The following is a 12,156-nucleotide window of genomic DNA, read 5'->3' as shown; positions in this document are numbered from 1 at the left end:
GGTGTTCGCCACAATACTGATACTGTATGCAACTTGAATGAGGTGAATAAATACTACCCCCCTTCCTCCACTCTCTCACCCAAGGAGCGTTCATCAAGGCAGGGTTCATGCAGGGTGGGGGTTGGCCGTTGTGGGGGGACCCCTGTACCGTTGGTGGCCTGTTCTGGAGAGAGCAACCGGACCATATGTAACCACCAAGAGCAAATAGAACAGGGATGACCAAGAAATAAAGTGCATAGACAATCAATCACGTCCAAGATCCCGAGCACACAACCAGTACACTCATACAGAAGCAAAACATCAGCAAGAGGATGAGAAGCTCATATGTACTAGCACATACAGTACTGTGGGGGGATGTATTGTTCTGTACTAACACAACAGAACACATGCAGGGCAGATGGGGCAAGGATGCAAAATGTAACACACGCAAACACAAAGGGAAGTAACCAATGAGTAGACACAGAGCAAAAATCATCCCATGGCATGGTTACACACTCAAGTAAAGCGATTACATCAGTGATAAAGAGTGAACTACAGCATGACACAATTCTTAGCAAAGAAATATCTACTGTTATAGATAATTATTTTAGCAGCACTCGAACATAGAGCAACATGATGGTATCATCCGCTAACAAAAGAGCAAGAGCAAGCCTCTCAATTTAGTCAATGTGTACACACTGAGAATGACAGAAGAGTAATAAGTAGATACAACAGACTCCGAGATTAAGGGGTTACACAAACAGAAGGGCTCTTCATGCAGAGAGTGTGGTGAGCTGCATCAACGCCCCAGTGATCACAGTTTTTTCTGATGATACCTAAAGGTAGCAATGCAAAGAGATGCATTCTAGTGTTAGGAGGACGCAGCTACCAGGGCTACTAAAATAGGAGAGCATTCTGGAATTATTCTGGTATTCTCATGCATGCATTATCTACTTTATAATCCTGTAAAATGTAAGAGAAATAAAAAAGGTGAAGGGACAACTTGAACTTGATTCTTAAGAAAATATTTTCTGTTAATTTTAAACACAAAATAGGCTAAATTAAATGCAAGCCTGCACAGCATAAGTGAGTCCAGAAAAAATATGGATAGATGGATAAATGTCATATATAAATGATTAGTCATTCTGTGTCTGTCTGTGAGCATGCCTAGGTTCTCATGTTCTCCTGAGTGAGTATTTTACAATTGCAGGTAGTTTTACCAATGCAAGTAAGTAGTAGTTGGGGTAGGTGTATGTATGTGTGTGTGTGGGGGGGGGGGCTGATGTGGATTATAGATAGTAATGACGGCTGCATTCATGTTTTCATACAATCTTTGTCTTAACATTCTAAAAGCCAAAATACAACACCCTGCCGAGGCAACTCCTCCAGGCAGCTATGTGGTGCATTCATGTGCTGGTGGGTATCTCAGCCATCCAATACTTTACAATCAGCAGTTTAACAGTGATGCATTTATGAGTTATGTTGTAAGACTGTAATGTATGTAGCTATGAATGTGTAATGTGATCTGCAGTGAGACTCATGGAAAATGTATAAAACTATAAGCCCTATTTAAACGGCCTAAAGTGCATGCGCAAGTACATTTAGGGTGTGTCCATCTCCACTACTGATTATTCCAAACATAGCTACAACAAAAACAACATACACACTGGAAATGCAGCTGCACACAATGTTAATAATCTGGTCCCTGGTAATCTGGGATGTTAAATGTAATGAGTATTATTGGATATGTTCAAAACTTACCCAGGGCATACTGTGAAGGTATAGAATAGGAATGGCATGCCTTCATTTCTGTGAGGCATCGCTTATGTGTTTATGACCACACAGCTGTTATTTTACTTCCTCCTCCTGCTCCCACAGTGTCTACTTATGTTTCTTCACGCGTCCTCAATACCAAGTCTGTGTGACAGCTTTCACAAGAAAAAAATATGTTCAAATATGAGTTTCTAAATAACCTAAACAATACATGTAAAGCTGCACTTGATTCCATAGTAGCTGCAAAAATCAGGAAGGTGAAACCCACTCGCAGCACGCCTTGGCTAAATAACAACACTGAGAGAAATAAAGAGTTTATGCAGACGAGTTGAACTGTTGGTGGTGTCAATTGTGAAAGATCTAATGTCCACTTATCTAAACACAGTCAAAGAGGACAGGTCCTCCTATTTCTTCAGCAACATAACAACAAACCGTCATAACAGAGAATCCTTTTCAAATATTATAATAAATAATAATGATCTCGATAATGTCATTCATGCTTTAATTTCATCATGGTCAGATTATTGCAATGCACTGCAATAAGGGTTAAGACAAAAACATCTCACGCCTTCAGGTGTTACAAAACACAGCTGCTCGGCTTTTAACAAATATTAGAAGACAAGATATATATATATATATATATATATATATAGATATATATATATATATATATATATATATATATATATATATATATATAGATATACAAGACATATTTAAGATTTTAGTCATTACCTTTAAAGTACTTCATGGTTCAAATCCCAGTTACATAGCTGAATTGTTGCGGCTCAAGACTAAAGGTGACCGGGCCCTTTAGCTCTGGAACTCACTGCCTGAGGCTCTCAGTCTTCAGAATCAGTGACATAGTTTAAAAAACTTCTCAAAACATTTATTTAAAAACAATTTTTTTTAAAGTATGCAAGCACATACTTTTATTTCCAAACATGTTATCGCTTTCAATTTTTTAGAAAGTTTATTATTTGTATTACCATAATATTATTAATGCAGCTGGATTAATGGGAGGAGCCCTCTGCCTGTTTACTTTTTGTACCTGTAACCAAGCAACGACTGCCAGCGAGGACACACACCAACACACACAGTAACCACGATGAACTCTCATGGTTTTGATGATCTACATAAACTTGTCTCCAAATGTTATTATAAACATGAAGCTATGGTGGGCTGGCAAAAACACCCTTAATTAGATAGGACGCTCCACTGCTGCACCCTGATGCATGCTGCACTGTGACAAAGCACAGCCAACAGAAGTAAAAATGGATTAAAAGCTAATATTGGTAGATTCAGAATTCCCCAAATTATATGACACCAGTCTCCGCATATATGGTGACATCCGGAGGGAAGGCCTATCTTGGAAAATGGTTTCCAACCACGTTGGAATCCAAGGTGTGTTTTAACATGGCGATCCGATCAGATTCAACTTTATTGTCATTGCACAGGGACAATGAAATTCAGTACACATCTAACCAGAAGAGCAAAATAATCAGTCAGTGTCATATTTGTATAAGATACAGTCTATAGAGAATATGAAGGATATGAAAAAGCGATCACCATCTGGTGGTGAGTTGGATCAAGGGGTGGGGGAAGACTCTGGACAGACCTGGTAAACCCAAACGGGTAGTGCGGGTGAACTGGGAACGTCTGGAGGAAGCCCCTGTCCTGGGGATCTTTAACTCACACCTCCGGTGGAGCTTTTCAGTCATCCCTGTGGAGGTTGGGGGCATTGAACCTGAGTGGGCGATGTTCAAAACCTCTATTGCTGAAGCTGCGGTGATGAGCTGTGGTCTGAAGGTCTTAGGTGCCTCAAGGGGCGGTAACCCTCGAACACCGTGGTAGACCCCGGTGGTCAGGGAAGCCGTCCGACTGAAGAAGGAGTCCTTCCGGGTTATGTTATCCGGGAGGACTCCGGAAACAGTTGCAGGGTATCGAAGGACTAGAAGGGCGGCAGCTTCTGCCGTGTCAGAGGCAAAGCAGCGGGTGTGGGAGAAGTTCGGAGAAGCTATGGAGAAGGACTTTCGGTCGGCACCAAGGTGCTTCTGGAAAACCATCCGGCACCTCAGGAGGGGGAAGCGAGGAACCATCCAAGCTGTGTATAGCAAGGGTGGGACCCTGCTGACTTCAACTGAGAAGGTTATCGGCCGCTGGAAGGAGCACTTTGAGGAACTCCTGAATCCAACTAACACGCCCTCTATGGTTGAGGCAGAGCTGGAAGCTGATGGGGGATCATCGTCAATTTCCCTGATGGAAGTCACTGAGATAGTCAAACAACTCCACAGTGGCAAAGCCGCAGGGGTTGATGAGATCCGTCCAGAAATGCTGAAGGCTTTGGGTGTTGGGGGGCTGTCTTGGTTGACACGCCTCGTCAACATTGCGTGGAAGTCTGGGACAGTGCCTAGGGGTTGGCAGACCGGGGTGGTGGTTCCCCTATTTAAAAAGGGGGACCAGAGAGTGTGTGCCAACTACAGGGGTATCACACTTCTCAGCCTCCCTGGTAAAGTCTACTCCAAGGTACTGGAAAGGAGGGTTCGGCCGGTAGTCGAACCTCTGATTGAAGAGGAACAATGCGGATTCCGTCCTGGTCGTGGAACAACAGACCAACTCTTTACTCTTGCAAGGATCCTGGAGGGGGCCTGGGAGTACGCCCATCCGGTCTACATGTGTTTTGTGGATCTGGAGCAGGCGTATGACGGGGTCCCCCGGGTGATACTGTGGGAGGTGCTGCGGGAGTATGGGGTGAGGGGGTCACTTTTGAGGGCCATCCAATCCCTGTACGCCCAAAGCGAGAGTTGTGTCCGGATACTCGGCAGTAAGTCGGACTCGTTTCCCGTGAATGTTGGCCTCCGCCAGGGCTGCGCTTTATCACCAATCCTGTTCGTGATTTTCATGGATAGGATATCGAGGCGTAGTCGTGGAGGAGAGGGGTTGCAGTTCGGTGACCTGAGGATCTCATTGCTGCTCTTTGCAGATGATGTGGTCCTTATGGCATCATCGGTCTGTGACCTTCAACAGTCACTGGATCGGTTCGCAGCCGAGTGTGAAGCGGTTGGGATGAGGATCAGCACCTCCAAATCTGAGGCCATGGCTCTCAGCAGGAAACCGGTGGATTGCCTACTCCGGGTAGGGAATGAGCCATTACCCCAAGTGAAGGAGTTCAAGTACCTCGGGGTCTTGTTCGCGAGTGAGGGGACAATGGAGCGAGAGATTGGCCGGAGAATCGGAGCAGCGGGGGCGGTATTACAGTCACTTTACCGCACCGTTGTGACGAAAAGAGAGCCAGAAGGCAAAGCTCTCAATCTACCGGTCGATCTTCGTTCCTACCCTCACCTATGGTCATGAAGGCTGGGTCATGACCGAAAGAACGAGATCACGGGTACAAGCGGCCGAAATGGGTTTTCTCAGACGGGTGGCTGGCGTCTCCCTTAGAGATAGGGTGAGAAGCTCAGCCATCCGTGAGAGACTCGGAGTAGAGCCGCTGCTCCTTTACGTTGAAAGGAGCCAGTTGAGGTGGTTCGGGCATCTAGTAAGGATGCCACCTGGGCGCCTCCCTAGGGAGGTGTTCCAGGCACGTCCAGCTGGGAGGAGACCCCGGGGAAGACCCAGGACTCGGTGGAGAGATTATATCTCCTCACTGGCCTGGGAACGCCTCAGGATCCCCCAGTCGGAGCTGGAGGATGTGGCCCGGAGAAGGGAAGATTGGGGTTCCTTACTGGAGCTGCTGCCCCCGCGACCCGATCCCGGATAAGCGGTAGACGATGGATGGATGGATGGATGAAAAAGCTAAGTGTACAGCTTGAACAGGGTTGACAGGATATAATACAGATGTATCACCATTGCTAGCAGCAATGAAATGACAAGCTTTGCCTATTACAGGCGCTAGAACTTTTGAAAACCCTGCCTACATTGCATGCTACATAGTAGCTGTGTTCATGTCTTCCAGTAAGTCAAATAAACACAAATAAAACTGGTGATGAATGATTTCTAAAACAGCATTGGAATTGTGTTATTCCAAGATAAAACTTTCTATTAAAACTCTTCAGAATCTTTAATCCACTAGGATTTTCAAAAGTAGTAACACAAACACGTAATGAGCATGTATAGGCTTTACTTTAATGTCTCAAGCCTATATAAGGCCATAGTACACTGATAAGCAGCCAACAGTGGAATTCCTATAATGAGGTGAAATGTTTGCGAGAAGCACAGTAGGCACGGAACTAGAAATCATATCTGTATCAATCCAAGGCCTTTTGACCGTAAACCTGAGAGAAGCCCAGTGACCTACAATATAGTGTGGAGCACGACAGCACCGAGTAAAATCATCCAAGCTCTTGATACGCAACCATATTGTAATAGAAAAGTGTGGATCAATATTGTAGCATTGTTTGGTGGGTATAAAGCCTGGTGGGTTTTCAATTTGTTTACTACTGCTTAATTATTTGATTTGCTGAGATTTAACGGAGTTAATAGATAATAAATGTTATTTCCTGTTATATTTTGTTAGTCACCTTCCCCTCTTTTGTTGTAGACAACTTCACTTCCTGCCTTTGTGGGTTTTTCACCTGTGTGTCTGTCCCACTCTGATTGTTTTCACTGTCCTTTTCTTGTGGATTTAGTCTTTGTGCTCCCTTCTCCTTGGGCCAGTTTGTCATGTTTCTATGTTCGTTGTACCAAGCGTTTCAGCCCTAGTTCCTGTGTTTAGCGAACTCCAGGATACTCAACAGTATACTTCTACAGGTGCACCATCGAGAGTCTCATAACTGGCTGCATCACAGCCTGGTATGGCAGCTGCACCGCCTGGCTCTGCATTGGGTGGTAAAAACTGCTCATCCCATCCCAAAACCTCTACACCCAGCAGAACCCCCAATCACCACAGACACAAATTGTTCTGTCTGCTGCCAGTAGCATCCAGTCCTGCACCACCATGCTCAGGGACAGCCTCATCCCGCAGGACTCTTGCGATTTCGAGTTCCCCACTGTCACTTTACTCGCACCATTTCTATTTAGAGATGTCACTACTATGCCATACCTACAGTATATACTTATTGGTACTGCACTGAACATACATATTCCACTGCACTGGCTCCAACCAATTACTTAACTGGTTACTGTTTAAAACAGGTTAACACTGCATATAATTGAATTGTCCAAAAATATAAACACAACACTTTTGTTTTTGCTCCCATGTTTCCTGAGCTGAAGACTTTTCCTATGTACACAAAAGGCCTATTTCTCTCATATTGTTCACAATTTTTTTTTTTATCTGTGTTAGTGAGCACTTCTCCTTTGCCGAGATAATCCATCCACCTCACAGGTGTGGCATATCAAGATGCTGATTAGACAGCTCCACTGCAGGTGTGCCTTAGGGCTGGTTACAATAAAAGGCCACTCTAAAAAATGTGCAGTTTGTGAAAAATAGATGGTGTAACCCTGGGCACATCACTATTAAAGAGCAGGTTTGCAGTGGGGATGTTGAGCTACTATCTGTTGGCCTATCTGCCGCATGTATTCTTGCAAGTTATCATGATAGCGGCGTATATTCCCCCCTCTGCTAGCGCTGATGTGGCTTGTGACGTCATCAACTCCACTGTAAGCAGGCCGCAGACACAGCACCCAAACGCCTTCCTTCTGATTAGATTAGATTAGATTCAACTTTATTGTCAGGTTGTATGTGCAAAGAGTAATGGTATGACCATATATGTACAGTAACAACATTGAACAGTATAAAAGGTATAGTATGTGCAGATAAGAATAGTGCAAATAACATGTCCGTAAGTACGAGTGTAAGTGAGTGCAATGATGCTAATGAAGTGATGGAGAAGAGTTCAGCAGAGTCACTGCCTCAGGGAAGAAGCTCTTCTTGAGTCTGCTGGTGCGAGAGCGGAGGCTTTTACAACGCTTGCCGGATGGAAGGAGGGTGAACAGTCTGTTGTTGGGGTGGGAGGCATCCTTGATGGTGTTCCGGTTTTCACCACCCGCTGGAGAGACTTCTGGTCTGAAGCGGAGCAGTTGCCGTACCACACTGTGATGCAGTTTGTGAGTATGCTCTTGAACTCTTGGTACAGCGGTAGAAGTCCACCAGGATCCTGGGGCCAAAGTGAGCTTTCTTAAGACCCCGTAGGGCTCTGTTAGAGTAGAGTAGAGTAGCACTGTTGCGCCTTTTTGACCAGGGTGGAGGAGTTCAGAGATCAGGTGAGTTCATCGGAGATGTGAATGCCAAAGAACTTGAAGCTGGACACACGCTCCACTGCAGCTCCGTATTTGCATGGCTCCTAGCCTGCCTTAAGTCCACAATGATCTCCTTGGTCTTCTTGGTGTTAAGAGTCAGGTTGTTATCAGTACACCACGTGGCCAGGTGCTGTACCTCATCCCTGTAAGCCGACTCGTCATCACCTCTGATCGGGCCTACCACCGTAGTGTCATCTACAAACTTGATTATGGTGGACTCTGGTGACTTTAATCATGCCTCTCTTTCTACTCTCTGCCCACATTCAAACAATATGTCACATGCCCCATCAGAGACGATAAAACACTGGACTGGACTGTATGCCAACACCAAGGAGGCCTACAGCTCATCACCTCTTCCTCCCCTGGATAGATCAGACCACAACTTACTATACCTCCTGCCTGTGTACAAACCCCTTGTATGCAGACAGCCAGTGACCACACGCACTGTGAAGAGATAGTCTGCAGAGTTTGAGGAGGCCCTGAAAGATTGTTTTGACGCCAATGCGTGGGATGTGTTCACAGACTCTCATGGGGAGGATATTAACAGCCTTACAGACTGTATCATGGACTATATAAACTTTTGTGTGGATAACGTCGTACCCACCAGGACTGTACGATGTTTCCCAAACAACAAACCATGGATGAATCCTGAGATAAAGGCTCTCCTCAAAGACAAAAAGAGGGCCTTTAGGTCAGGTAACAAGGAAGAGCTGAGGATTGTTCAGAGGGAGCTAAGGTGGAAGATCAGAGAAGGAAAGAACACCTACAGGAAGAAGATGGAGGAGCAGCTGCAGCAGAGGAATGTCAGCAGTGTCTTTAGAGGCCTGAAAACCATCTCTGGGTACAAGGAGCCAGACTCTCAGCCCAAGGGGGACCTAAAGTGGGTGAATGACTTGAACATTTTTTTCAATAGATTTGATCAGTCAGGTGCCCCTCATTCTCATAGTCATTCCCCCTGCTGCAACCCCCACTGTCCTTATCAACGGGATACGACCCTGTCATCTCCACCCTGCCCCCTCCCTCAACCCCCAGCATCAGCTACTCCACACACCCACTCTTTATCCCGCTTCTCCACCCACACCCACACTCCACTCACTACCTACACTTTGTCCCTCACAACCAACCAGGTGAAGAGGGAGCTCAGAGCTCAAAGCTCCTCAAATCCTGTACGAACCAACGGGTGCGGGATTGTGGAGCTATTGTTCAACCTGAGCCTGAAGAAAGGGAGGGTACTACTACTGTGGAAAACATCTTGTGTGGCACCTGTGCCAAAGACCCCCCATCCCAAAGACTCAGCCGTGGACCATCACCTCACCAGCTGGATTCTGGACTACCTCACCAACCGTCCACGGTACGTGAGGACCCGGGAGTGTCACTCGGACACAATTGTCTGCAGTATGGGGGCCCGCAGGGAACGGTTCTGTTGGGGATGACAAGGAGTACAGGGAGCTGACACAGGACTTTGCACTCCTGTGCCAGAGGAACCATCTCCTGATCAATGCAGGGAAGACCAGGGAGCTGGTGGTGGACTTCAGGAGGCGCCATCATTCTCCCCCGACACCAGTGAACGTCCTGGGAATGGACATTGAGATACCTGGGTGTTCAGCTGAACAATAAACTGGACTGGTCAGATAACTCTGCTGCTCTGTTTAAGAAGGGACATAGCAGCTTTATCTGCTGAGGAGACTCAGGTCTTTTGGAGTGCAGGGGGCACTCCTTAAGACCTTCTTTGACTCTGTGGGGGCATCAGCTATTTTCTATGGAGTGGTCTTCTGGGGCAGCAGCATCTTGGCCGCTGACAGGAAGAGACTGAACAGACCGATGAAGGCCAGCTCTGTCCTGGGGACCCCTCTGGACATTGTGGAGGTGGTGGGAGACAGGAGAATGACAGCCAAGCTTCTCATCTCTGTTGGACAACATGTCCCACCCCCTCCAGGACACTTTGTCCACACTGTGCAGCTCCTTCAGCGACAGGCTGGTTCACCCGCGGTGTCTCACGGAGAGATACCGTAGGTCCTTTCTCCCAGCAGCGGTCAGACTGTACAATCACCACGGCCCCTAGTAGACCACCACACCAAGAACAGACTATTCCACCACTGTTGTACAATAATCACTGCCATGTGCAATATTCACTTTTTGTCATTTGTACAATTATCACTGCCATGTGCAATATTCACTTTTACAACTTTGTACCAACCACCTTGTACTTATATTACTTTTATTCTATTTAACTATTGTGTACTTGTCACTTTACTTCATATGTTCTTTTGCTGTAACAAGGTACATTTTCCTGTTGTGGGACTTTGTGGTGTTTTCTGTGGTTGTTGTTTTGCTTTCTCCTTCCCGGAAAATTCAATGAAAACTATTTGAAGTAAATAACACATCCACACCATACCACATTTTTGAACCGTCATAAAAAAAAATGTTGGAGCGGTCAATGTTAGATTTAGTTAGATGTTAGATTTCGTGCAGATAAAAAAGGTATTCTGGAATTAATAATAATAATAATAATAAATTGTATTTATAAAGCGCCTTTCAAAGCTAAAAGCAATCTCAAGGCGCTAAAATGCAGGACAACAACAACAACAACAACAACAACAGACATAAGATTTTACGGAAAGGCTTTTGTGAAAAGAAAGGTTTTTAGGCTCTTCTTGAAGGAGTCGGTGGCCTGTGGAGCCCTCAGGTGTTCTGGGAGGGAATTCCACAGGTGAGGAGCGGCTGAGCAGAAGGCCCGATCGCCCATGGTGCGGAGCTTGGTCCTAGGGGGGGTGGAGCAAAGTTTTTTTAGAGGAGCGGAGGTTGCGTGTGGAGGTTTGTTGGGGGAGGAGTTCCTTGAGGTACGGAGGAGCATTTCCATGTATGCACTGATGGGTGGGTAGGGAGATTTTGTATTTGATACTGAATGCGACAGGAAGCCAATGGAGGGAGTGGAGAATGGGTGTGATGTGGTTATATTTTCGCACCCTCATCAGGATCCTAGCGGCGCTGTTCTGGATATATTGGAGCTTTTGAAGGCTCCCGCTTAAAATCCTGATGAGGAGAGTGTTGCAGTAGTCCAACCTTGAGGAGACAAAGGCATGGACGAGTTGTTCAGCATCTGCGAACTTGCACCTCCCAGGGATACATACTCTGTTCTTCCAGAGAGGTAGGACTGGAACCAACTCAGGGCGGAGTCAGAGAGTCCGATGGTGTAGTGGAGGCGCTGAAGGAGGATCTGATGGGCAACCATGTCGAACGCTGCAGTCAGATCCAGGAGGATGAGGAGAGATGGGGAGCCAGCGTCAGCCGGCAGAGCTGTTTCTGTGCTGTGGGCGGAACAGAAACCGGACTGGAATTCTCAAAGAGGCAGTTGGCTTTGAGATGGTCCTGAAGCTGGGCTGCAACTACTTTTTCCAATACCTTTGATAAAAACGGCAGGTTGGAGATGGGCCTGTAGTTGGTGAGGACATCCGGGTCTAAGGTGGGTTTTTTGAGAAGAGGTCTGATGACGGCAGTTTTTAGAGAAGATGGGACATGACCAGTCTGGAGCGAGAGGTTAATGACTTTGGTGATCAGGGGGCTTAGAGCACAAATGTTGGATGTTACCAGGGCTGTGGGAAAAGGGTCCAGTGCGCAGGTGGAAGGTTTCATCCTGCGGATGACGTCCTCAACCTCTTGCTGAGAGATCTCCAAGAAGACGCAAAGAGGTGGGAAAATCCCAGGCTATGGGTTGACAGCAGGGACAGACTGAGCAGAGAAACTGGAGAGAAAAGAGTGGATGGTGTCGACTTTAGTCTTGAAGAAAGTAATAAAGCTATTGCAATGCTCTTCTGTGGTGTCGGTGTGTGAAAGAGTTTGTGGCCTGAGGAGATGATTTATGGTGGAGAACAACTGCTTGGAGTTTTTGCTTGGAGGGTTTTTATTGATGATATTGGAGTAGAACTGTGTCCGTGTGTTTCTGAGTGACTCTGAGTAGGCTTTTTGGTGTTCTTGAAAGGCTAATCTATGAACACTGAGTCCAGATTTTGTGAAACGCCTCTCCAGTACACGCCCAGCTGCCTTCATGTTCCGTAGCTCTGAAGTGAACCAGGGTGCTGAGCGTGAGAAGGTGACTGTTTTCACCGGAGCGTGGAGATCCAGGATATTGCTCAGTGTTCGATTGTAGAAATCCAATGCAGAGGG

General features: G+C 46.3%; 1 protein-coding gene across 15 annotated transcripts in view; it reads right to left on the bottom strand.

Moving 5' to 3' along the window:
• dlg2 (discs, large homolog 2 (Drosophila)) overlaps positions 1 to 12,156 on the bottom strand; it is a 229,376-nt gene that overhangs the window by 109,672 nt on the left and 107,548 nt on the right. For 11 of the 15 annotated variants that reach the window (XM_029449072.1, XM_029449077.1, XM_029449079.1 and 8 more), the window contains one exon: positions 80 to 163. The exons of 1 other annotated variant lie outside the window; for it this stretch is intronic. In XM_029449072.1, the coding sequence (XP_029304932.1) occupies positions 80 to 163 (84 nt within the window). Of the gene's footprint in view, positions 1 to 79; positions 164 to 1,740; positions 1,871 to 12,156 lie in introns of those variants that run through there. 3 more of the 15 variants (XM_029449083.1, XM_029449084.1, XM_029449088.1) reach the window with 2 other exon arrangements.

Source organism: Cottoperca gobio, chromosome 14 (genome assembly GCF_900634415.1).
Source record: "Cottoperca gobio chromosome 14, fCotGob3.1, whole genome shotgun sequence".
In the NCBI taxonomy this organism is placed as follows: Eukaryota; Metazoa; Chordata; class Actinopteri; order Perciformes; family Bovichtidae; genus Cottoperca; species Cottoperca gobio.
This window is presented reverse-complemented; position numbering and strand designations above follow the sequence as displayed.